At 44.0% G+C, this 27,396-nt stretch overlaps 1 protein-coding gene across 6 annotated transcripts in view; it reads left to right on the top strand.

Annotated features, from left to right (window-relative positions):
* Positions 1-20,989: 20,989 nt before the first annotated feature.
* CEP295 (centrosomal protein 295) overlaps positions 20,990-27,396 on the top strand; it is a 55,372-nt gene continuing 48,965 nt past the window's right edge. For 2 of the 6 annotated variants that reach the window (XM_047878015.1, XM_047878011.1), the window contains exons 1-3: positions 20,991-21,141; positions 25,594-25,721; positions 26,774-26,974. In XM_047878015.1, coding sequence (XP_047733971.1) covers positions 25,614-25,721; positions 26,774-26,974 — 309 coding nt within the window. In that variant the 5' untranslated portion in view covers positions 20,991-21,141; positions 25,594-25,613. Of the gene's footprint in view, positions 21,142-21,189; positions 21,210-21,355; positions 21,469-25,593; positions 25,722-26,773; positions 26,975-27,396 lie in introns of those variants that run through there. The other 4 variants (XM_047878019.1, XM_047878012.1, XM_047878013.1 and 1 more) reach the window with 4 other exon arrangements.

Here is a 27,396-nt window from a genome sequence, read left to right as displayed (position 1 = left end):
AAAACACTGGCCAGGTCCTAGCTGGGCCAAACGCGGGGCAGGGGCTCTGACTGATGGTATCACCCCCACCATCTTGAGTTTTTGCCCTGCCTGATCCAAACTCTAAGCACCCACGATCCAGGCAGTGCCAGAGGCTGAAGGAGTAGCACTGAAAAGCACTGGAACAGGTATGGGAAGATGAACTAGCTGTGTGACCTTAGATAAGTCACTTAATGTCTCCAGATCTGTTTCTGCATCCTTAAAATGGAGGGTAACAACCCTGTCTTGTCCGCCACAGATTCTTTGAGTGTTAACTATGTTAGATTCTTTGAGTATTAGCTATGTTAATCCATGCAAAAGTGCTTGGGAGTTCATGATTTTATCATCATGGAGTCTGATAATACGTATAGCATTATAATTACTACTTTTTTCTTGGCCATGCAGGCACAGACACTTGAAATTCACACTGGTGCTGAAAAATGGCCCTGCGCTATGCAGAAGCCATTAGCCTCTGGGCTGCTTGAATTGTGTGTCAGACTAGGTGCTAACAAACACTAGAGGGTGTAATAAACACAGGTTGTTTAGAAGGGACAGGGAATAATCCAGAAAAGCCCCCTAAGGCAGCCCCACTGCAAGTCACATTGCCTCACATTCCACTATTCTGGTGGTATTTGCTTCCCTGAAGCATTGTCCTTGGGAAGCTTTGAAATGCAAATATTCCCAGAAAAGGTTAACATATTAACTACTCTCTGGCACTTTAGTCTGAATTGGTCTATCCACGGATTCCGCAGATAATGTTCTTAAATTTCCCAACGAAGGGAATTGAATGGTGATTTCGATAGTGGAGAAAAGAGAGAATTTTGGAGGCTGAGACCCTGCCTTGAGACCCACTACCTGAGTAGGGATGCGAGGGGCCCCTGGGTGCCTCACGGGAGGTAAAAGCCCCAAACCATAAATAAAAGTGTGTAGAGAGTGCTGAGCCGAATTCACCCTATACTTTTTCTCAAGGTCTAAAAGGAGAAGAATTGGATCCTGTAGTCCCCTGCCTGATCTGCCTCCCTCTTTGGGCCAATTATTTGCCTTTTCCTCTTTGTGGCAGAGTTTAGCTTGCTATTGCTCCAGAAAGTGGGAAAACAAAGCTAATCTAACAATCCTGACTGTTGCTCATTGTAAATCATTATTTATCGCAGACGAGCAATTATCTGTTAAGACTTGCCAAGTGTACCTTGTTTTTATCAAAAAGTTCTTTTTTTTTTTTTTTTTAAATTTTTTTTTTCAACGTTTATTTATTTTTGGGACAGAGAGAGACAGAGCATGAACGGGGGAGGGGCAGAGAGAGAGGGAGTCACAGAATCGGAAACAGGCTCCAGGCCCTGAGCCATCAACCCAGAGCCCGACGCGGGGCTCGAACTCACGGACCGCGAGATCGTGACCTGGCTGAAGTCGGACGCTTAACCGACTGCGCCACCCAGGCGCCCCTCAAAAAGTTCTTTAAAGTGGGCTAGAAGGCTTTGGTCCAATATAAGTTACCTTCAAAAAAAAAAAAAGGCATCCAGGGTTCTAAATGATCCTCAAAGGCTGTAGGCATGGGAAGTGTTCTAGAACCCTTTAGGGGTGTAACATGCTACCTCAGTTTTCCCAGGGTGATCAGTGTCTGGCGAGCTAAAGATCAGACTACAGAGGACAGCACTGATCCAAGCAAACACAAACTGAATAGCTCACACTTCCCTAATGGATGGACCCTAATGGGTTCTGTCCCCCAAACCTGCACACTTGTGAACCTTTAAATCAGCCAGCCAGCTCCTCCATGTCCCAGCCAGTCGCTGGTCATGAACACAAATGATCCAGGGTATCCATGGCAATCACCCTTGACCCCACTGTTGCTCCAAATTCCTTTGCTCCTCCAGTTCTGGTGGGTTCTAACCTCACTGGTCTTCCCTCCCAATTCTGGCCTTAGAGTAACTCACTTGACCTCTGAATTGAGATCCCAAATTTGATGCTCAGAACTCTGCACTCATTGTAATATATTGGATTTACTCATCACCCAATATTCTGATTCTTCTCCCCGAGAGAGAGGATTATAAAAGCCTGCCCTGTGGAACTCCAGAGTAGCTATAGGCTCACTTGGCCCATAAAAAGTGGGCAGAAAGGACACTAGGAACATTCCCTCTGTCTCAGTGACAGGAAACATTCAAGGGAGAGGCAATTCCATCAGCCTGGTCTCAAGATGCAGATGTGAGAGTGGCAGCTGATCCATGTAGGATACAGAAATGAGAAATAAACATTTGTTATCATAAACATTGAGATTTGGGAGTCTTATTTGTTACTGTAGCATAACTGATTCACATCCCCTTGGATTCCCACCACTTATGGCAACTTTAGACAGATTGCCAGACAGACTGTCAGACTTGGCTCTCGCCCCAGTGCACGATGATATTCAGAAAGGGAGGATAGACCCATCAGCCAGGGAAAAGCAACCTACTCATGTATTCTATGACGGTTCAGCACCTGGGTAGCGGTATGTAATGTTCTGAGTCCCTGGATTTCATCTGTTTCTCTGGGTTTAAGTCCCTTAACAAAGTCTCATCCCAGAATCTAGAACCCTACATGATACTAAGGTCCCCTGTGGGTGAGCTAAGGTAGAATGTCATGGCATGGGTCTCTTTCAGGCTTTATAAGAGGGAATCATCCTTCTGGCCTTGCCCAGACCATCTACTTGTCTAGAAAATTACCAAACTCTATCCGACGCTACAGAGATGAATTTTCTAAGAACCCAGTAGTAATCATTAGAGGTGTTCCTTTCTATGTCAAGTTTTCTTCACGTATAGATTTTCCTTTCTTCTCTTTATCACGTTCTCAACCATAAAAATAAGGTGGCAAGGTCAAAAGACCATAGCTCTAGGATCTGACAAACATATGTCTTGATTATGCCATGTTCCCCCAGTGTAACCTTGAGAACATCTGTACCTTCCTGGGGCTCCCGTTCCTTGCCTGTAAATCTGGGGTAACCGTTCAGAGACTTGCTGGGTGGTGGTTCTGACACCGAGTAGGAAGGCATTCCCAAAATAGGGGCTGCTCACTGTATCACATTTTCCAAGCCCTGCATTTCCTCCTTACTGTCAACAGATAAATTCCAAAAAGCTATCTTTTAAGGAGGCCTTTCCTTCATTAAGGTAATGTGTTAAAATTGTGTATTTCAGTATTTTCTCTCCTACCCTCACCCCACACCTCAGGAGGATAGAGGCCGTAATAGACTCAAGTAGCTACCAGATGGCTCAGAGTGTAATAAATGTTCAGTACGGGCTGTGAAATAAAATAACGAATGAATGGACCCAGAATGGTGAGCCTTACAAAATAATATGCAACTACTTATTCCTTCCACTTCTTCACCCTTAGTTCTCCTTCTGTTCGTATGTCAATCCTGTGTTCACTTGTGTCAGTCATCAAATGAAGGAAATGTGAATGTGTGTGCACGTGTGTTATGCCCTGAGCTCTTCAGGAGAGTCTTGTGTCAAAAAGAAAAAAAAGAAGAAAAAAGGTATGTCTAAAAATGTATTCTGTTAAAGTAAAATTGGAGAGGAGAGCCCCTGCACCCACGTGGCGAGTCACAGCCTACCCCACTTCGACTCCGCCATGTCCCCCGAGTCCTGCAAACAACACATCGATTCTGCTGTGTCGGCTGATCTTTATTGTGTTCAGAGTGTACACAATTTATTAGCAGGACTTACAGCCATCCAGTGATCTAAATTATACATGAAATCATAATAAAAATTTAAAAAGGTAACCAACACCCCTGCCTGCAATTTTGTAGATTGTGAAAAATACCAAGCGTTTGGTTTTGTTCTTAAATAGATCTCAGATCTTCCCTGGCCTCGGTGTCTGCCCGGCATCCAACCAAACCCTGCTTTGGTACGTGTGTTCAGCTGTAGTGGGACTCTTCCACGCTCTCTTCCGAAGCGCGGCATGGGTTCCAGAGGCTTCCAGGGGATCTGGGTCCATCTAGGTGGGAAAAAAGTCTTTATCACAGTCAGCCAAGCCCTCGTTTGGAAGTGCTTTGGAAAAGCGCGTTGGAAATAACACGGTGGTTCTCTCCCCAAGAGCGCATTCAGAAAGTAAAGTGCAGTGCTTTGCAAATCGTGTTCCTTGACCACGTGCCTCAAAATCCCTGGGATGGGTGGATTTCAGTGCTGATTTCTGGGCCCTACCCCAGATGGGCTGGTTCAGAATTTTAAGAGAAGGAAGTACAGGGATCACTATTTTGAATAAGCATCCTAGGGAAATCTTCAGCACATGCAGTTGTGAAAATCATTAGTATATCTGTTTGGAGCCTGGGTTCCAGAGTCAGATGGGACCTAGTTTGAATTCTTACTAGCTATGTGACCTTAGGCAAGTTACTTAACCTCCTTAGACCCCAGTGCCCAAACACCAGAAAAAGTGCCCCACAGTGTGTTGGAAAGATAAAATGAAATGCAATTGTGCATATTGTACTTCTCCAACTCCACGTGGATAGAAACATCATCTGGGGATCTTTAGAAAGTGCAAATTCTGACCCAGGGAATGTGGGTCGGAGCCTGAGATTCTGACTTTTTCTAATAAGCCCCCTGGTAAAGCCAACGCTGCCGGTCCCCCCGGCCACACTTGGAGAGACTGCCCGACAGAGTACATTCTGAATAAATGTTAACTGATCCATTTCAATTGCCCCCTTATTCATTGTTTCGCTTTCCAGGGTCTCAGTTATCTGTGGTCAGCTGCGGTCTGGAAGCAGGTGATCCTTCTGACCTATGGTCAGAAAGTCAATGGTAGCCGAACGCCACGTCACAGTGCCTATGTAATTCGCCTCGCTTCATCTCATCACGTGGGCTTGTTATTACTTCACGTCATCGCGAGAAGGGTGAGTACAGTACCATAAGATACTTTGAGAAAGAGAGGCCACATCATATAACTTTTATTACAGTATACTGTTAGAATTTTTCTGTTATGCTTACTTACTGTTGTTAATCTCTTACTGTGCCTAATTTATTAATTACACTTTATCATAGGTATGTAGGTACAGGAAAAATATAGCACATGTAAGTTTCAGTACTATCTGCGGCTTTAGGCATCCACTGGGGATCTTGAAACATGTCCCCTGTGGCTAAGAGAGGCAAGGGCCACGGTACGAGAACTCGCTGGGCAAGGGTGAAAAGATGGAGCAGTGTCATTGTGTTTTAAACCCTGATCATCCATTATAATCACCTGTGGTGTTTTGAAAAGATCCCTGGGCTCCCATCTTCAAAGATTCTAATTCAGTATTTTTATGGTGGAACCTAGGAATCTATGTTTTCAAAGTGCAACAAATGAAGGGTGCCTGGGGGGGGATTAGTCGATTGAGCGTCCGACTTTGGCTCAGGTCATGATCTCACGGTCTGTGAGTTCAAGCCCTGCGTCGGGCTCCGTGCTGACAGCTCAGAGCCTGAAGCCTGCTTCAGATTCTGTGTCTCCCTCTCTCTCTGTTCCTTGCTGCTCATGCTCTGTGTCTCTCAAAAATAAATAAACATTAAAAAAATTTTTATAAAGTGCAGCAAGTGAGCCAGGATTGAGAAATCTTGTATCTGAAGTTGTAAGTATCTTTGATGAAATTTATTTTGCATCCACTGAGAGAATGTCAAAATGTCCCCCAGTACAAAACTCTTATTCACTCTTGCTATAGATTGAATGTTTGTGTCTTCCCCGACATTTATAGATTGAAATTCTAATTCCCAAGGGGATTGTATTTAGAATTGGGCCTTCGGGAAGTGATTGGGTCATAAGGGTGGAGCCCTCATCAATGGGATTACTGTCCCTTACAAAAGAGGCCCCAGAGAGTCGCTTTGCCCCTTCGACCGTGTAAGCATAAATATACCGACACTATGATTCCAGTCTAAAGTGTACTGCCCGAGTCATGGCCATTAGTAGGGAAAAGAGGGAAGAGTGGTCATAGCCCCTAGACTGTTCTGCAATTCGTTATAGGGCCAGTCTCAGTTCCTTTCTGTGCCTTAAGGTACAAAGGAAGAGAGGGCCGCAGGAGGCAAACACCACAGGGCGGCCAACTCCATCACTTAATAGCTTTGGCATCTTAGACACGTGTTTCAACTCCATGTTCCTCAAACACCTCATCTATAAGCTATGGAGATAACATCTAGTCTACCCACCTCATAAGCTTGTTATGAGATTCAAAGGAATACTCTAAAGCCTTGCTACTCAAAGTGTGGTCCGTGGACCAGCAGTACCAGCATCACCCAAAAGGTCGCTTAAAATGTAGACTCTCTGAGCTACCGAATAAGCCTCTGCATTTTAACAAGATACCCCTACCCACCCAGTGATTCCAATGCAAAGTTTACAAAAGCCTGCATTATGCTGAAAAAAAAAAAAATTGGAGGGAGATATTATAAGAAGAAATAGCCCTACATTCTCATTGGAAAGGAACAAGCCTTACATTATACATGAACAATGAGAGATGAGGACGAAGCCACCCAAATCAAGTGCTCGCTAGTGTCCGTACGTTTCCAGAAAACGACAGCAGCAACAGCACCATTAGCTGACATTCTTTCCAGCTCTGATTATAATAGTCAGCGCTTTCCACGTGTTTTCGCAATCGAGGAGCAAATAATGATAATAGTTACACATTGCGGTGGGATAAAAGGATGGGATTGTTCAAGCCCAGATCAATTGTCTTGGGCACAGCTTCTGAAAGTTAAATGGGCAGGCAATCACTAGGTGTCTTGCAAGAATGCAGATTTTGAGATGAGGCTTGAAGCGTTGCATTTTGTACAAGCTCCCAGATGATGCCCGTGCGTGGACAGTACTTCAGGGAGTAAGCTGTGAGGACCCAGGTCCCCCAGGCCCCATACCGGCGGCCCTGAGGGCCAGGGAAAAAGAAATATCTGAGTACACCTTAACACATCCGGGGTACAACGGATAGGAAGCTGTATCCTCACATTAATTTGAGGGTCGCTCCTGCTCCTGGGGACATCTTTAGTCCTAATGCACACAAGGTGAGGGTGGCTGGCTGGGAAGACACCTGCCCGGTGCACAAGTATAAGCACCACTTTGTGGTGAGATGCATGTCCGTCAACAGCGCTGACAGGGAGGGAAATAGCCAGTGATTACATGGCGGTGCCATCTGGGAAACCCGTCCAGGTAAACCTTTCTGGTTCCCCAGAACCTCGTACTTGGGTTCATTTGCATATGTCTCCTTGGAGCAAGACCATAAGTGCACAGTTTCCAGAAGCCGCGCGAGGTTCTCTCCCTGGCACCTGCTGTACGCGTAGATGTTTAACAACCGTGGCAGCTCACCCTTCCGAGAACTCCCTAGGGAACTGGTTTCATGACACTTGGCCTTGGTAGAGCGTTCCTACTTCCCAGGTTCCTGGGGGTATATGTCTGATGGGCCGGGTAGTGTCGTACCACCTCCTTCTACCTGGATTCATAATACTTTAGCAAGAAATTGACCTCCAAGAAGACAATGTCCCGAGTAAACACTACTAAGAAAGCCTCGGCAAGCTCAATATTCAAACATTCATCACATAACTATATTCTTATTGGAGAAATCAAAAACCACCAGGGAAAATGAATACATGTGACTGCATAATATATCGTTAACTTCTTTTTGTCAAAAACACCTAAAATAAGGATGAAAGGCAAATAAGAAACAGGAGAAAAGGTTGGCAATTTAAAAAAGATTTAATACACAAAAAACAAATCAATAAGGGAAAGACTCCTCGTGGAAGTGCAGATGAAGGACATCACCTAGGAATTCACACAAACAACGCATGTACAAATGCTCGATAAATCTATACCTAAAATATGCAAATAATCCCAAAATGCAGGCGGAAAGAAAATATTTTCCCTATGAGATTACTAAAGATGAAAAGTATTGACAAAACCCTTTTTAATGAGCATCGAGCCAATGGCACTGTCAGGTCCCGATGGGAACATAAATTGGTCAAATATGTCAAATAACGACGAAATGTGTCAAATGTGTCTTTAATATTCATACCTTTTTTAAAAAAAAATTTTTAACGTTTTATTTATTTTTGAGACAGAGAGAGGCAGAGCATGAGCAGGGGAGGGTCAGAGAGAGAGGGAGACACAGAATCTGAAACAGGCTCCAGGCTCTGAGCTGTCAGCCCAGAGCCTGATGCGGGGCTCGAACTCACGGACCGCGAGATCATGACCTGAGCCGAAGTCGGACGCCCAACCGACTGAGCCACCCAGGCGCCCCATCATACCTTGTTTTAGAGAGAGAGAGGGCACACGTGAGAAAGGGGCAGAGAGAGAGAGAGAGAGAGAGAGAGAGAGAGAGAGAAGCAGAGCTCACCCGAAGTGGGGCTCGTGTTCACTAACTGCGAGATCATGACCTGAGCCGAGGTCCGATGCTTAACCGACTGAGCCACCCAGGGACCCTAATATTCATACCTTTTGAGTCGGTAATTCAACTCCTAGAAATCTACCCTAAGGAGATACTTGCACTACAAGATGAATATTCATTCATTTAACAAATATATATCGAGCTCCTATAGTTGTCAAGCATTAGATGAGGAGTTAGAGTTATAACCAAAAAGAAAACAGACAAAATGCCTGCCTTCAAGGAGCATATGTTATAGCCAGGGGAGACAAACGACAAATAAATTGTGTATGTGTTTGATGTGCGTGTGGGGGGGGGGGGGGGTGGTGATAATGGTAAGAAAAATAAAGCAGGGCAAAAAAAGAAAAAAAAGGTAAGGGCAACAGACGGTGGAAAGTATTGCTCCCAACAGGGTGATTAGAAAGGCCTGTCCGGCAAGAAGACACTGAACACACCCTTGAAGGAAGTAGAGAAGCAGGGTGTAGGGATACCTGGGGAAAGATGATTCCAGGCAGAGGGAAGGGTGGCAGCAAAGGCAGGCCAGTGAGGAGGCCAGTGAGACGGGAGCAGAGTGGGGGAGGGGTAAAGATGTGGAACCTTTACCAGGTTCCACAGTGCCAGAGACAGGGCAATGCTCTGAAATCACTCAGGGCCTTGTCAGCCACAGTAAGGCCATTGGGGTTTTACTGTCAACGAAATAGGCAGAATCAGAGGGCTTTGAGCAGAGCGATGATGGTCAACGACATGAGTTTGTAAAGACTCTCTCTCGCTGCTGGGTGGAAAATAGGGTGCAAGTGGCCAAGAGCGTGAGCACAAAGACCACTTGGTTGTAATTGCAATAAACCAGCTGAAATATGATGGGGGAGGGGACAGTGGAGGCGGCTGAAGGTGGCTGAATTCTAGATACGTTTTGGAGGTAGAGCCACCAGGATTTCCTGACAAAGCAGATGTGAGTTAGAAGAGAAAGGAGTCGAGGGTGACTCAAGGTTTTGGCTGAAAAGTATGATATTTATCAAGATGGGAAAGCCGTTAGGGGGAGAAATTAGGTGAAATGAAGTCAGAGAAACAAAGGACTTTCAACTCAAGTGTGTGGTATGTATTAGACTTTGCAGTAAAGACGTCAGGGAGGTAGTTGGATTAGGAATCTGGCGCTCAGGGACAGGTCCGGGCATATAGATAGCATTTAGTCCTGAGGCCAGATGAGATCACCTGAGGAATGAATGTAGACAGAGAAGAGGTCTGAGATGTGAACACTGGGTTGCTCCAAAATTTAGAGATCAGGAAGGCCAGGGGAAACAAGCAGTGTGAAGAGCAGTAGCCAATGAAACAGGAGCAAAACACTCCTACTAGAAGTGGTTTTCTGGAAGGCCGGTGAAGAATTCCAGGAGCGAAAGGAATGGTCAGTAGGTGAAATGTTGCGAGAGAGATATAAATGGAGGACCAACCATTGGGTCACCAACTGGGGACCTTGACAAGAACTGTTTGTGGAGGAAAACCCGATTGGAGTGTATTCAAGAGAAAGTGAGTAGAAAGTGAGTAGAAAGTGAGGCTGGCAAGTATAAACAGTGCTCTCAAGAATTTCTAGGTGTCTAGGTAAAGAAGAAAACAGGCTGTAGCTAGAGGGGGGGTGACATCAGGGAAGGTTTTTTTTAAAAGATGGAGCTATTATCTGAATCTTGCTCCTAAAGAAATGATATGACAGAGAAGAAAAATGACAAAGGAATTCAGAGAGATAAGATGGGATCCAATTAACAAAGGTGAGACTCTCTTGGATAGAACTAGACACAAAAAATGGTCACGCAATTATTTATAATGGTAAAAAAAAGGAAATTAATGAATAGTTTATCAATAAGAACTGGATAAGTGATTTAAGGGATCTAAGTACAATAAAATAAAACACAATCTTTAATATTGATAGTGAGGATTCGGTATTTATCTACATGATAACATATCCCAAAAAAACCCCATAAAACAGTATAGTAGGATCCTGACTAAAAATGATTAAAAATGCTTTGTCTGGATGATAAGATTTAAAGGTTGTTTTCACTTTATTCTTTAGATATTCTGTGTTGATAACATTTTTTTTTTTTTTTACAAAGAACACATATAATTTGCTCAAAGGTATTTTCTCCACTTAGAGCTGCTAAAACAGAAAATGCCCTGCCCTGAAGCCCTCTTAGAGGCTTTGAATGGTGATTTACCATTTAATCTCAGGCCCTTTCAAGACTTCTCCTTTTCCCACTTAACTCCTTCCGCACAAACATCAATTCAAATCTGTCATTTATTAGCTACTTGCTTTTGAGCAATATTTTTTAATCTTAATAAGCTTATTTCTTTATTTGTAAAATAATGACTTAAAAATTGCTGTTTTTTTTAACGTTTATTTTTGAGAGAGTTTGTGTGCACAAGTTGGGGGGGGGGGGGGTGGCAGGCAGAGAGAGAGGGAGACAGAATCCCAAGCAGGCTCTGTGCTGTCAGCACAAAGCCAGATCTGGGGCTCAAACCTACGAACTGTGAGATCATGACCTGAGCTGAAGCCAGACGTTCACAGACTGAGCCACCCAGGCACATCTCCTCGGAAGTCTGTTGTGAGGATCAAAGAAGATAATGTAGGTAAAACGCCTATTATGGTGCCTGCATATGGGCATATGGGCATATGGATAGTACATTAGGCTATTATTATCTGGTGTGGTCCGGTTTCCTTCCCTAGGGCAGTCCAACTACGCTATACGCACTTAGAGAAGAAGATGATGAAGGGGACCCACTCTTATCCATAACATTGGCACTGCCTTTGCTTCTTCCTATTTCTGGTGACCCTGCTCTCTCCTCTGTCTAATGCAAGGGGACTTGTGAAAGGAAGAAAAAAAATTCCTAGTTTCCCATTGTCCGCAATCATTTCAAAATTTGACAAATCCGCCCTCTAGTGGCAGACATTATAATTTCTACCACTTACCCCCCCCAAATTGGAGTTGAACTATCTGAGGTGCTGCCTCTGTCCTTCCTGACTAAGGCACCTGAGAAGGTGCCTAAAACTGGCTCATTGCTCCCTTCCTTGGGTTAAGGCTTTGAAAGACCTTAAAATGCGAACCTGTGCCTACGCCTTCAAGGAGTGGTCCGCCTGTGAATCTTTGAGCTTGGATTAGACAGCCAGAGGAATGAAACCTAGTAATATAAGGGTCGAGAAGGTCTATGGGAAGTTAGCCATTCAGGTGAACCCTAAAGGGGGCTGTTGGCTATTCAAAGGACGGAAAGCAGGAGGCATGATTCCCCAAATGCTTCCTCTGTTCCCTCAAAAATTGTAATTGTCTATCTAGGAGTAATACCTCAAAACAGGAGTTAATGTAATAACACTGGAAATTAGGTCTTGAAGGAAAGGAATGCAAAACTTACCTCGCCTGGAAGGTGACTGTCTTTACTATGTTAGTGTGCATTCGTGCCGGCATAAAAGGACCTATGCTACTCATCCCATTGACAAGATGTGTAATACCAGGCAAGCTATTTAGTCTTTTTGAGCATGAGCTTTCTCATCTGTAGAATGGGGACAATGGTGATCACCGTGCTCTCGGTGAAATACTTGGCAAACCATAGATCATGTAATGGTTTTGTTTGTTCCTTTAAGTCTTCCTGAATGTGGTATGTTTGTGACCAGTGTTGAAGATGGGGGCACGTACCAGAGAGGGGGTATGCACACCTCTTCTGACCTGGGCCTGGTGCCTTGACGACATCAGGGGATAGATTATGAAGCCCTTAGGCTCTTGGAAAAACTAAGGAGAGAGAGTGTAAGATGAGTAGATCTCTATTAGAAGATTTGGGTGCAATTCCAGTAGTAGAATCCCAATAGTGAAGTCTTAGGAGCAAAGATGGGAGGGAAGAGAAAGAAAAGGAGAAAAAAGAACACGGAAGCTTGAAATCTAGGAAAAGCTACTGGAGATGAGATTCAACTCACAGAAATAGGATAAGGGCTTTGTCTACAGAAGAGTCAACAAAAGCCCAAATGTGAAACCCACAGACATGGTCTGAGAGAGATAGAAACTGCTGGAAGGGGCTCGGGGTGCTCCAGAGAAGGTGGTTCTGTAACAAGTGGTGTCAAACTCATTCTTAACTGATCTGACGGAATAATGGGTCATCAAATGCCATTCACTTACAAATAAGTCGAGGAAAAAGTGGTATGCCAGAAATGGTCTCATGGTCAAAGTTTTATCACATGAGAAATATAGAGGGAAATATAGCAATTCATTGCTAACCAATGAATTAAAGCCCAGTTATTTCTGAAGCTAGATCATCTTATAATAATCAGAACACAGAGCTGAAAACAGTCTCATATCTAGTGTTTGTGGGTGCATACTTTCTTTCACTTATTTATTAGAAATATATTTAGGACCACCAGTGGTTTGAACCCTGTGCTCTACCCAGCCCCATACAAGTGCAAAATAAATTAGACGTGGCAGTTTCCTCCAAGATGTTTGCAGTCCACCAGAGGATATGGCACAGTTATAAAATAATTATAAAACTAGGTAGAAGGGTTGTTAACGTCGAGCAGAGAAAGTTTGGGATACAGTCGGATCATAGCTGGCTAGAAGAGAAACACAGGAAGTACAGAGCATCGTTTACACAACTACTCAGTAAATATGTACTGAGTGATTAGAGTGGAATGGAAAACAATGGCATTAACATAGAGGAATGGGAATATGGATTTGGTGTTGGAAACATCTGGGTGAAAACCTCAGTCCTGTGACTTGAGCCACGTACTCCGGGCAACATAAGGGCTCAATAAAATGGTAGCTATTAGGATGTTGTAGCCTAGGGGTGCCTGGATGGTTCAGTCGGTTGAGCTTCCAACTCTTGATTGCTCAGGTCATGATCCCAGGGTAGTGGGATCGAGCCCGGCATCAGGCTCTGTGCTGAGCATGCAGCCTGCTTAAGATTCTCTTCCTCTCCCTCTGACCCGCTCCCGCACTCGTACACTCTCTCCCTCCCTCCCTAAAATAAAAAAAAAAAAGAAAAAGAAATACTAAAAAAAAAAAAAAAAAAAGACTATCTTAGCCTTGAAAGATGGGCAGATTATAGATGAGTAGAAAAGAAGGGAAGGGCATTTGTGTCCCATGACTTATCAAACATACACTTGTCTTGATACTCGGAGGAACCATCCTTGTCGTCGAGATGTTCATATTATAAGCTAGCAACACAGAGGCATGGTAGGAAGAGGAGATCAGCCCCGGAAGTCATACAACATTGGTCCCACGCTACTAGGGAACAAGGAATCCCGCACACTTTGCACCTCTCTAATGTTGTGATTTTATCCTGTGAAACCCTGAGTGATGAGCCAATGAAGAGAGTTGTCTCATGTATTTCACACCCTTGCACTAGCTTCAGGAGGAAGCATTCTCGGTTGTATTGTACCCCCCAAGCATATCTGTGTTGAAGTCCTAACCCCCAGCACCTCAGAACGTGACCTGGTTGGGAATAGGGTCATTGCAGACATAACTGGTTAAAATGAGGACACACTAGGGGTAGAGTAGCCCCTAATCCAATATGGTGTCTTTGAGTGGTGTCCTTATGAAAAGGGGAAATTTGGACATAGACACACACACACAGGGAGAACACCATGTGAAGCTGAAGGCAGAGATCAGGGTGATGCTTCTACAAGTCAAGAAACTGCCAGAGGCTAGCAGAGAGGCATGGAATAGCTCCTTCCCTTCAGAGGGAAGATGGCCCTGCTGACACCTTGATCTCAGACATCTAACCTCCAGAACCGTGAGACAAGGAATTTCTGTTGTTTAAGCCACTCAGTTTGTGGTTCTGTGTTATGGCAGCCCTAGGAAACTAATACTGAAAGGTGCTAAGAATTTGAGAAAGGGGGGCGCCTGGGTGGCTCAGCCGGTTAAGCATCCGACTTCGGCTCAAGTCATGATCTCACTGTTCGTGGGTTCGAGCCCCTCGTTGGGCTCTGTGCTAACAGCTCTGAGCCTGGACGCTGCTTCAGATTCTGTGTCTCCCTCTCTCTCTGCCCCTCCCCCACTCGCCCTCTGTCTCTCTCTCTCTCTCTCTCAAAAAAGAAATAAACATTTTAAAAAAATGACTCTGACTCTGAACAGCAACAGGTAACAGTACTACCAAGATAAGATCTGGAAACATGAGACTGGCACTGAGGAGTCTGCCATAACCCAATGTCAGTTAGGAAATGACCATCAATGGATCTGTTGATTCCAAAACATACAGTATAGCATCAAGCTTAGGTGTTTCACTTTGGACTAAAAAGTCCTAACTTGGAAGTCTGTTGTGCTCACTTTCTAGGATGTGACCTCTCTGAGTCTCGGCTTCCTTGTTTGTAAAATGGGAATCTCAAGGTGACCCATTTCCTAAATAAGTAAGTATCAGAGCTAGGGTAAGAACTCCAAACCCAGTATACTCGCTCGACCACCCACCTGCCTGTACCAGCAAGCGGCCAAGGTCTACATCAGTAAAGGAAAACACTACCCATGTTTTAGATAGTGTCATGATCTACCTCTATCACTTATTCATATTGGGACCCATTTGCTTCCCCTTCTCTCTTCCTACTTGGGACATAATAAATTGCTCTGTCGTAACTTCACCTCACATGGGGCCCTGTGTAGGGCAGCGCTTCTCAAATTTCAATGCGCGTACGATTGCCTGCAGATCTAGTTCAAGTGCAGGTTCTGAGTCAGTAGATCTGGGATGGATCCTGAGGGTCTGCATTTCTAACAAGGTGATGCCAACGCTTCTGATCTTTGGACCACAACTTGGGAAGCATGGGTGTAGATTACTATTATGTTCACAGGTAAATGAAAATGATTTGGGATGAAGGGAACTCTGAGCAAATAGTGATGATTCGTATGTATAAAGCTAGATCAGTTAAAGCAGGTCAGGGGCGAGTGACTCAGTTGGTCAAGAGTTCGACTCTTGATTTCGGCTCAGGTCGTGACCTCACGGTTCATGAGATCCAGCCCTGAGTTGGGCTCTGCGCTGCCAGCATGGAGCCTGCTTGGGATTCTTTCTCTCACTCTCCCTGTGCCCCTCCCCCCTCTCAAAACAAATAAATCAACGTTAAAAAAAAAAAAAGTAAAGCAGGTCGAATGGCAGTAACAAAGAAACCTGTGAAAGTTGCCTGCCCCAAGCCTGTACGGGTGGCCAAGCTGCAGTACGATGTTTTTAGAGTTATGTTTTTGCTTTTATGTAGGATGTTTACAACTTAAATTTTAAAAATGTAATTTTCACAACTTCTCCGCAAGATAGCATGGGTGCTAACATTCCTGGCACACAGAGTGCCTAATAGACGTTGGGTATTTCTATTTCTATTTTATATAGAGAGGCTGAGCCTCAGAGAGTTAACTGTTTGTCCAGCAGATGGTCAAACCCACATCAGCTGCTTCCAGCTGCAAAACTCTTCCCACGCCATCTCCTCAACTGCTATGTGCTTGTCTGGGTTGTACATAATCTCCTTCCCATTCACCCCACAACTTTTCACTTAGACTTCCCTCACTTTTTAGGTATGTAACTCACAGTCTACCCACTAATGGCTTAATAAACATTAGTGTATTAATAAATACTGTATTAGCGATGTGCTAAAAAAGACTGAAAATATGAAACGCGACCAATCAACTTCCCCAAACTCTCCTCTCCTTTCTCACTCTCCTCAAATAAATGGCCCAATTCCTCACCACCCCAGAACTACCCACACACCTTTAAAAAAAAATATTTATAGCTTTTAAAAGCCTTTCTCAGCCCATCTTTCCTCTCCCGCCGGGCACTCTCAATCTCACCGCTGGTAGCAGTTCTAAATTATCCTCTTGAGATACTATCACTTGTTAAACTCTCGTGGTGTTTATGCCAGAGAGAGAGAGAGAGAGAGAGAGAGGGCAGTTGGCAGATGGTAGGATGGTTAATTATTTCTGTTCTTGCAGAGATTCTCTTTCTTCCGGAGTTGACACGCGACAATTATTGAGAGTGTCCCTGCTCCCCACTCACCACCACTGTAATTGACGTTCCACTCACACTGGATGTGGGCAAAGGTTCCTGTGCATTCAGAACAGTAAAGCTCCTGACATCTGAGAAATGTCTTAAAGGGCTCCAATCCTGGAGGGCTCCAGCTGCGTTTTAAGGAGGGGCAGCATCATACGGCAACTCACTAGACTAACTCAAGTCATCACTGCCTACGGCCACTCTTCCTCTTGATCACCGCACACTAACATTCATTCCTGATGGCGAACAACACTCGAGAAGCTAAATACACGTGCCTCTACCCCACAAAAGACAAAAGGACCTAATTAAAAATTAAGCCCAAAACACCAATAGACACTGAAATGCGGTTGGGGTTTGTGTGTGTGTGTGTGTGTGTGTGTGTGTGTGTGTGTGTGTGTGTGTTTCTGTTTTTGTTTTTGCCTCCTGTCGTCTGAAATAAATGTATTAAAATGGAAGCCAAAAAACTTAACGTTTATCGCATACTTTGTGCCAGGCATTGTCTCAAGAGCTTTAAACCTCACAACAATACTACATCCTTTTTAAAGCCGAGCACATTGACTTTTGAGGAGGTTTGGGAACTAGCTCAAGGTCAAAGAGTTGTTAAACCAGAAATTTAAATCTAGGCAGTGGGACTCGAGGTCCAAGGTCTTAACTATTATTCTATACTATTTCCTGGGATGCCCAGATGTTGTTTGTCCACGAGAACTTAAATATAAATCTACAGGGGCACCTGGGTGGCTCAGTCAGTTAAGTGTTCGACTCTTGATCTCAGCTCAGGTCTTGATCTCAGGGTCGTGAGTTCAGCCCGCGTTGGGCTCCACACTGGGTGTGAAGCCTACTTTTAAAAAATAAAATCAGGGGCTCCTGAGCGGCTCAGTAAGTTAAGCACCCAACTTCAGCTCAGGCCATGATCTCACAGCTCGGGGGTTCGAGCCCTGCATCAGCCTCTGCATGGACAGCTCAGAGCTTGGACACTACTCTGGATTCTGTCTCCCTCTGTCTGCCCCTCCCCCACTCATTCGCTCTCTTTCAAAAAGAAATAAACTATAAATAAATAAATAAATAAATAAATCTACAGGCTCTTTCAATTTGCATAAAAGGGGGTGGATTTAATAGCTCCTATCAGTAAACTAGAGAATGAACTGTGTCCAGGGACTTGAACATTCAGGATTCTTTCTGTTTGAGATGAATGTCAGTCTCATTCTTTCAACTACCGCATGTTAGGAACCTCGCTGGAGAAGCTCCAGTGTCATATTGTTTTTGTTTTTTAAGTTTTTTATGTTGTATTTTTTATATTTGAGAGAGAGACCGAGAGACAGAGAGTAGGGAAGGGGCAGAGAGACAGAGACAGAATCGGAAGCAGGCTCCCGGCTCTGAGCTGTCAGCACAGAGCCCAACACGGGGCTTGAACTCACAAACCGTGAGATCGTGACCTGAGCCGAAGTCGGACGCTTGATCGACTGAGCCACCCAGGCGCCCCATCCAGTTTCATATTCTAAGATTAGCCCAGAGAGGAAAAAATTCATCCCTTCTGGCTCCAGGAAGAAAAATTCCTGTGAAAGATTCTGACGGGCCTGATTTAGGTCATGTTCATCCTTTCATCAATCCCAGTGGCAAGGGGCAGAGAGGACTGTAATTTGCCCAATCTGGGTCACTTGTCTCCCCCTGTGGCCTGGAGGGGTGGATATATACCAGAGGAGGAGAGAAAGTTGCTAGACAAAATGTAAAATAGCTGTTATATTACGTAACTTGGGGATACCTCTTTGGAGTGTGCAAAATGCTCTCATGATTCCTGCCTTTTGAGTCTCACAACCAGCCTACAAAGAGGGCACGCTGAGTATTACTTAAAAAAAAAATTGGTGATGGGGGCGCCTGGGTGGCGCAGTCGGTTAAGCGTCCGACTTCAGCCAGGTCACGATCTCGCGGTCCGTGAGTTCGAGCCCCACGTCAGGCTCTGGGCTGATGGCTCCGAGCCTGGAGCCTGTTTCTGAATCTGGGTCTCCCTCCCTCTCTGCCCCTCCCCCGTTCATGCTCTGTCTCTCTCTGTCCCAAAAATAAATAAACGTTGAAAAAAAAAATTTTAAAAAAAATGGTGATGAATGGCATTAATTCTTTATCACTCTCTCCATTGAGAGACAGGGTTCACTTCTCTTCTCTTGAATCTGGGCTTGCCCTGTGATATTTAATAAAATACGGCTGAACTTGCAATAACTACTTATCGGTTTTGTCTTTAAAAGGCCCTGCACGCTCCACTTTCTTTCTCTGGGAATACTCACACTTACGATGCTCCCTTTTAAACTCTGCTAGTAAGAAGTCAACCCACAGAGAATGGCCGCAAAGAGTCATACCATTCACCAGATCCAGCTGAGCCTTCCACTGACAGCCAGAGTCAACTGCCAGCCATAAAGAGTGAGCCATTGTGGGCATTCTAGGGTGGTTTGGCTGGCAACAACAGAGAACCAAAACAGAAACTCGGGCTCATTGGCTTCGTGTCCTACAGTTAGAAAGTCTCAGAGTTGTAATGCTAAACCAGATGCTCTGACTCTAAGCCCACTGGGCTTTCTTTGATTCCTAACTGCCTTCTATTGAAAACAGAACAAGCCTTAATTTAAAATCTCCGATTGCAGAATTTCTGCCCAGGATGCAGGTTGGGGAAGTGAAGCATATAATTCACTCAGCAAGCATTTAAGAAGATGTATGTGGCCAGCAACTGAACAAAATGCACTACTGGTTCTTGAGGAACTCAGAGTCTAATCAATAGAGAGGCCTATTGACAGCTCATTTCAATAAGAACTGGTAAGTGCTATGATGGGAAATGTATAGAGTACTTTTGAAAAACATGGCAGGCACTAAACCTACCCAACAGCATGAAATAATGGGCACATCTTTTGTTGGGTGTAAGAGGGTATCTCTGAGTCTATGTTGAGGATGTTGAAGAATATGTTTAGAATGAAGCAACTATTCATCATAACTATGACAGGAAATGGAAAGGGAGGAAAAATTCTAGTATTTAGGAAAAGGACATGAATTCTAGTCCTGGTTTCACCCTCCACGCACATGTGCTTTTGGCCAAGTCACTGAATTTCCCCTTCACTTAGCTTCCTTATTTGCAAAGCTGAGGTGGGATCACACTATTTATTCTTTGTGTCCTTGGACAGTTTGTTTCTCTAACTCCCTTTAAGTTTTGATGTTCCTCAGAGTTTGGTCCTTAGTTCATTGTTCTTCTCACTCTGCAAACCCTCGCCAAGTGATCTCATCCTCTGGTTATCACTCTGCTCTGGTTGTCACTCATATGGAAATGAACCCCAAGTCTATATGCTAGCCCAGCTCTGTGGGCTCTCTACCTCTGTAGTCATCCACTACTGCCCATCACTAAATGTTCCACAGGCAAGTAAAGTTCAATGCGTCCAGAGCTGAGCTCGTCTCCTTGCCCACTTTAACTGACTCCCACTTCTGATTTCTCCCTTCGTTGGTGGCACCACCTATGAGATTAATTTCACTCTCAACTTTCCCCCCAACCTCACCCATAGTCCTTTGTCAGTACTACTAATTTTGTCTCCGAAATATTTCTACAATTCATTCCTTTGTCTAGATATCCCAAAAAAGCTCAAATTCAAAATATTCAAAACTGAACTCATTGATTCCCCCTCAAATCTGCTTCTTCTCCTGAGTTCAGGCAGGATGTTATCCTTATCCACTCACTGCATGTTGCCAAACATACATAGAACTTAGGCATCATGGTTGATTTCTCCCTCCCTTTGCTTTCCATAACCAGGTAACCACCAATTTCTGATGTTTGGCCTCATTTGCTTCTTAAATCTACTCATTTCTCTCCATTCTCATTATGATCATCTTTCACTTCCTGTAGTAGTATCCTAAATTGATAGTTTTCAGCCTTCAGTCCCTTTGGCCTCTTCTGCACAATGATGCTGAATCTGATCATGGCAGCAACTTCCCTCTTCCCCACTCTCCATTTTCTAATTGTTTGATTTTTCGTGTTTTAACTGCAGCCTACAAAATATAGGAGAGGGGCCATAATCTGTTTACCCTGGTCTCCCCTGCACCTACCACACTGTACCTGGCACATAATAGTTGCTCAATAAATACGAACCTGGACGCATTCCTTTTCTGATTACAGGTTATTTATAGTGAGTAAATTTGTAACATGTTCTACATGTATCGGACCTTTGGAGGCACAGAGTGTCATGATACGGTTCAGCGTTGTACAAACTGGAGGCCTTGAAGGAACGCTGTGAGACACTGCAGCATAATGTACCGAATGAGTTGTGTAGGCAGTGCACAAAAGGATGTATATCCCAAGGCATCTTCATAACAGGGCTTAAAACTAAAGTCACCCTCAACGCTCTGGGCAAATATTTTCCCCTTTCTGGACCTCTGCCTCCTGATCTATAACAAGAGCGCATTGAGAGAAAGGCAGCAAACTTCAAACCCGCGCCAGGTATGAGGAATAATGGGCCGATGCGTAGGGTTTGACGCGGGCGCGGGCGCGGGCGCGGGCGCGGGCGCGGGCGCGGGCGCGGGCGCGGGCGCGGGCGCGGGCGCGGGCGCGGGCGCGGGCGCGGGCGCGGGCTTTTCCGGCGCGGCAGTCCCGGCTGTCCTCGGGGGAGGCGGGACTAGGCCGATTCCCGCGGCTTGGCCCAGCCATTGGCGGGCTGTTTGAATGACGGAAGTGACGGGAGGTCGGCGATGGCTGCCCCGCAGGCGCACAAACGGCTGTTGGGAAGCTGGTGGGCCCCTGGCGCCGGGGCCTTTTCTGTCTGAGCTGTGATTCCTGACCCCGGGTTTCTGGTTCACGGGTGAGTGACGGACGCGCCTGCTTCCCGCGGCCCGGCCGTGCAGAACTCCTTAAGCCCCGGAACTCGAGGTGTGCTCCTCCGGAAGGGGATGCCTTGAAGGCCCCGGGCCCTGCCTGGGGTCGGGCTGGCGGCGGTGAGGAGTGGGGGGACTGGAGGTGCGTCCGGACGCAGACCCGCTGCTTGCTGCGAGAGGCTGCTCCCGTGACCTTAGGCGCGTGTGGCCTTGCGCCCCCTTCCGGGGTGCTGTCGCGCGAGGTCCTTGGGCTTGCGAATCGGGGGCAGCCGGGAAGGCCTCCGCGGTTGCTGCTGTAAACGAAACGCTTTTCGGTGCGTCCTGCCCTCCCTTCCCGCGTGTCAACCGCGGACTTGGCCTGAAACCTTGTACCCGTTTAAGAGCACTGCCTGGAATTGTTTCTTGCATACAGCGTGCTCTGTTTTGGTGTCTCTCACCTTTAACTTCTCAGGTAGTAAGTCCGGCCGCAAGCTGAGCTTTTAAAACAGTGGGGGAACGTTTGAGTCTTTAATACTAATACAGTATTGGCGGTTTCACATTCATTAAGTCACGTAATCATCAGAACAACCCTTTGGGGTAGATGCTGTGATTTCCAATATAGTTTAAGAAAACGAGACCAAAGTAACGTAAGTGACTTGGCCAGTGTCTTCCTGCAGTAAATGGCCATGATGAGTCTTGAACGCAAATCTTCTAGGGCTAGTATTTTGTGACTACAGTATGTGCCATTTAATCCTCGGGACAAATCCTTAGGACATAAATTAGTGTCATCTCTGTTACTGGATGGTATTAATACGCAGAATTTAAAAATCCATATTGATAGGAATAAATGATTTAATGAATAAGAGAAGGAGCAGGGGAAACTTCCGTACAGTAGGATTGCGATTGGTAAGTGTAGGAGGAAGAATGGAAATAGAAAATGCTTTTTGGCAAACGCCACAGTTAATGTTTCAAACAGCTATCAGTGGTTACTCAGGAGCAAACGTATAGTAAGGAACATGATACTTACATATATAGCCTCAACTGTCTCTCCACCAGATACTTAACAAAGGAGAAGCGGAGAGACCTGGTAGACACCACCCAACCAAGTGATCAAAATTAACATCAGCAGCTGGCAGTAAGACATGTTAACACAATTTAATACACCGAGAAAGGTCGCATCATCACTTCTGCGGTGTTCTTGCCAAAAATGCATACTCTCAGTGCAACTACAAGGAAAGATTAAGTGACTCCATATCGAGGGACGTTCTACAAAATAACTGACCAGCAGTTTAAAAAAAAAAAAAAAATCAAGAGGTTGAAAAGAAAGGCACAGACTGAGGAACTGTCCCAGATTAGAGGAGTCAAAGGAGGCATTATGATTTCAGCAGTGGTGAAAATGTAGTTCACCGACCTTCAGCTCCTGTATTCTGAATCCATTTGCATGGCTGCTTCTGGCCAGTGGCTGAACATGGCATGGACATTAAGGCAGGCCTATTCCTGCGACACAGGGACTTTCGCTTAAGAACTCCTCAGAGGTCTTACTGAATCAGTCTCTTTAGGCTGCATGGTGGTCATCTGCCCAAATTTCCCTCTCTCCATTAATTGTCAGATTTGCATGGAAGTCTGTCTGAAGTGCTCCCAGCTTTTACTGGCTCCCTCCCATTTTACCTCACACAGGCATCTCCTAACAAAATCTTTGTGGGTTTAATCCTGTCTTGTCCTCTGCTTCTTGGAGGATCCAGAGATCTACAACTGTTGAAAGCAATGGGTTGTCCTTGAATTGGGTTCTGGTTCGGAAAATGGACATTAGTGGAGTACTTGACAAAATTTGAATAAGGTCTGTAGATTAGTTAAAAGTATTGTGCGAATGTTAATTTCTTGGTTTTGGTCGTTGTGCTGTGATTGCCACTTAGAGGAGCTGGGGAAAGAGTACAGTATATGGGAATTCTAAGTCTGAAATTACTTACAAATAAGTTAAAAAATTAAGAAAATTATATGCAAGAGAAAAGTCACTCTATCACATCTAAGGAGGTAAAAGTAACCTATGTTTTCCTATGCTCCTGAAGCAAATAAGATGAGAAATACTCAAAACAATCTGAAAAAATAGTGTCACCCCCCCCCGTCTTTTGAGGTTTAACTTAGAATGAAGTATAACCATCCAAATGTAACATGTGAGGAATTTTTACATATGTATACACCTGTGTCATCATTAGATCAAAATACAGATCATTTCTAGCACCCTTGCAGGCTCCTTGTGTCCCATCCTAGTCATTAACCTACAGAAAGATGACCCCATGGGGCGCCTGGGTGGCGCAGTCGGTTAAGCGTCCGACTTCAGCCAGGTCACGATCTCGCAGTCCGTGAGTTCGAGCCCCGCGTGGGGCTCTGGGCTGATGGCTCAGAGCCTGGAGCCTGTTTCCGATTCTGTGTCTCCCTCTCTCTCTGCCCCTCCCCCGTTCATGCTCTGTCTCTCTCTGTCCCAAAAATAAATAAACTTTGAAAAAAAAAAATTAAAAAAAAAAAAAAAAAGATGACCCCTATTTTAACCTCTCTAATCATAGATTGGTCTTGCTTGTTTTTGAGTTTCATACAAATGGAATTTTGTAGTGTGTTCTCTTTGTTGTCTTTTTTCCCTTGATACATTGTGAGATTTATCAGGTTTGTATATGAATTTTCAGAGACCTTCAGAAAAATTGTGAGGACTGAATTTAATCTTGCTCATTTTTTCTTTGTTTAGTACTTCCTTGTTCATCAGTCCCCACTCACAAAAAATACTGGTTTAAGCCAAAATTTCCTCATTCCACATGTTTTAGCATGTCAGAAAGTTAGGAGCCATATGGAATAAGGAAACCAGATTCTTCCTTTGGATCTGCCAACAGATCCTGTCGCTTAGGTCAAGTCCTTTAACCCAAAAGGCTTTTTGATTCTTCATTTGTAAAATGAGGAAGACAGGGTCGCCTGGGTGGCTTAGTTGGTTAAGCATCTTTAAGCGGTGGACTCTTGGGGTGCCTCAGTCGGTTACGCCTCTGACTCCCGCTCCGGTCATGATCTCACGGTTCATGAGTTCGAACCCCGCATTGGGCTCTGTGCTGACAACTCAGCCTGAAGCCTGCTTCAGAGTCTGTGTCTCCCTCTCTCTCTGCCCCTCCCCCACTTGCACTCTGTCTCTGTCTCTCTCCCTCTCTCTCAAAAATAAACAAACATTTAAGGGGCTGACTCTTGATTTTAGCTCAGGTCATGATCGTGTGAGATCAAGACCCCTGCATCAGGCTCTGCACTGACATCGCAGAGCCTGCTTGGGATTCTCTCACGCTCTCTCTCTCTCTGCCCCTCCCCCGCTTGCAAAAAAAAAAAAAAATGAGGGAGACAGCACTTCACCTACTATTATCAAGGCCCTGTGAATATCAGATAAATGGGATGCATTGGAAAAGATTTTCAAATGCAAGCCGTTATTTCTTTTTGGACTCAGAGTCCTATTAGATAACTTTAAATCCTCCTAGCCCAAAACAATATCCATCCATAGCATGTGCAATACTGCCTGGTAGTTATTTGTTAAATTAGTTTGAATATTAAAATAAAACGATAACCTCTGTCCTTCAGTTGTTACGAATCTAGCTAGAAAGGGCACACTGTAATAGATGAAAAACTAGAGGAAGGTAATACCAAGACAACATTAGATTGGTCCCCATGTGAGTGTAAAGGTAATATTCATCATAGGTGAGCAAGTCAGGAATGGGGTGGTGGGTGGGTAAGGCAAAAATTGATAGAGTCTCATGAAGAAGTGGGTCATAAGCTAACTTCCGAAAGCTCTGAGTATCCATGTTATAACCTAGGGTGGAGAGTGACAACACCTGGTCAACGGCATTAGAAGAGTAGATCTGAGAACCTAAACACCTGACTCATCCAAACAACAGAATTATGCTCAGAAAATTTTTAAATGGTTGTTGATTTTTTTAAAAATCACACCATAGTAATTATTAAAGAATTGTTGAAGGTTGATGTGATTCCATATGATACAGTGACACTTGGCGATCAAGTTATACACAGCAGACTGAGAGTTGAATCTAGGGAGCAGGAGCCTTTTACAATTACAGCAGTCTTGCTGGTTATGAACAAGTTATCAGCGTTCTCGAGTGTAACATTGTAATTGTGAAAACATTTATGCTAACACATTTTTTTAAGTCTTTGTGCTTTTTTTACATTTAAGCTAGGTAAACTCTGTAAATCTTGATCAGAAGTCAGGTTCCAGATACTCTAGATAAACACACTGCTGTAATGGGGGAAAATGTTTCCAAGTAAATGCTACTTGTAAATATAAATCGACTTAGTCTATCTAAATTTTTTTTCATATGTATATAGTCCTTTAAATATGAACTGTTAAATACATTTTAAAAATTGTTCTAATCTTTGCTACCCTATTTTAATAGACATTTTTTTTTCTTTTCTTTTTTTAAATTCAGAATCTCTAAAGTACCCAGAAATGAAAAGAAAGGTAGGGAATGCTGGCAAGCTGAGATTGAGTCCTAATGAGGAAGCTTTCGTTTTAAAGGAAGATTATGAAAGAAGACGAAAACTAAGACTGCTGCAGGTAAGATTCATTTAGAACAATGTTTCAAATTCTTTGTCTTCCCCAAATTATTAGTGGGTTTATAGTAGAGAGTTCTAAATGTTGCATTTAAAGCCCTTTCCTGGGGCGCCTGGGTGGCTCAGTCAATTGAGCGAGCATCTGATTTTGGCTCAGGTCATGATCTCACAGTTTGTGGGTTTGAGCCCCATGTTGGACTCTGTTGACAGGTCAGAGCCTGGAGCCTGCTTTGGATTCTTTGTCTCCCTTTTTCTCTGCCCCTCCCCTGCTTGTGCTCTGTCTCCATCTCTCTCTCAAAAATGAATAAACATTAAAAACATTTTAAAAAATAAAGCCCTTTTCTGGCTGTACAAGAGCCCTGGTTCTTGTGTATTAACTAGTTTTGGAAAATTCGAAAAATAGGCTGTAATAGTAAACAGATGAAGAAGAGTTTGAGGTTAGGGATTATTTGACTTGATAATTATTTGAAAATCATTCTTTAAACATTTTTTAAATTATGTGTTATTGATGAGGATTCGAGTAGGAAGATTAGAATGGCTTTGAAGACTTATTGGAAAGATTATTAGCTGCTGCAACAGACTGATTAAGAAGTTGTAGATTATTCTTTTCTAGAGGTCTTCTCAGAGTAAGAAATTTAAGTCCTCGCGAAGCGTGTTGTAGGTGCCCTTCTGTCTAGAATTGAGGATGATGTACCACAAACATGGACTTCTCATCCAGCTCTGTCTGTATTCACCTGGGCTGGAAATTTTGTTGATCATCCTTACCTTTTTAACCTCTTATAGGTTATTAAAATGACCATGGTAATCCTGTTAGTGCTTAGATTGGAGAGGAGAAGATAGTAGCTAATGAGTTAGAACTTTAGAAGTAGTCTTGAGGGTTTAACTTCTTACATCACTTGGATTTTCTGCTTTCCGTAGGCCTTACCTAATATATGAATATTCAGGAAAATTGATATACCTGAGGAGAATTCATTTAAGTTCCTATTTCCAAGTGGCTTTTCAGAAAACTTGAAGTAAGCCTCTTTTCATATAATCTGTTAAATATGCATTCTTTAGGTTCGAGAACAAGAAAGGGATATCGCCTTTCAGATAAGAGAAGATATAAAACACAGGAGAAATCAGCAATTAGCCCGTTTGGCAGAGGAACTAAGGACAGAATGGAAAGAATCACAAACTCAGAAAATAAAGACCTTGGAAAAACTGTATTTGGCAAGTTTAAGAAATATGGGAGAGGGACACCAACAAGCCAAAGAAAATGTAAGTGAACACTTACTGACCGCCTGTCTGGTAGTAGTAGTGGTTAGAAGTAAGTTACAGTTATTCAGTGTTGTCTGGTATAAATGTTTGCACGTATAGAATTTATTTGGGGCAGCCTAAACTTATGTTTTCTACAGTCTTTTTTTTTTTCTTTATTTAAAGTGGTTGACATACAATATTTTATTAGTTTCAGGAGTACGACATTGTGGTTCAACAATTACCTTATGCGGTGCTCACCCTGATAAGGGTAGTTACCGTCTGTCGCCTACAGAGTTATCGCGATAGTGTTGATTATATTCTCTATGATGTATTTTTTCATTCCTATGACTTATTCTATAGTGACAAGTTTGCACCTCTTAATCCCCTTCACCTATTTCACCCATCCCCCACCCACTCACCTCTGGCAACCACCAGTTTGTTCT

Source organism: Prionailurus viverrinus, chromosome D1 (assembly GCF_022837055.1).
Source record: "Prionailurus viverrinus isolate Anna chromosome D1, UM_Priviv_1.0, whole genome shotgun sequence".
NCBI classification, from domain to species: domain Eukaryota; kingdom Metazoa; phylum Chordata; class Mammalia; order Carnivora; family Felidae; genus Prionailurus; species Prionailurus viverrinus.
Note: the sequence above shows the minus strand (reverse complement) of the source record. Positions and strands in the feature narration are given on the sequence as shown.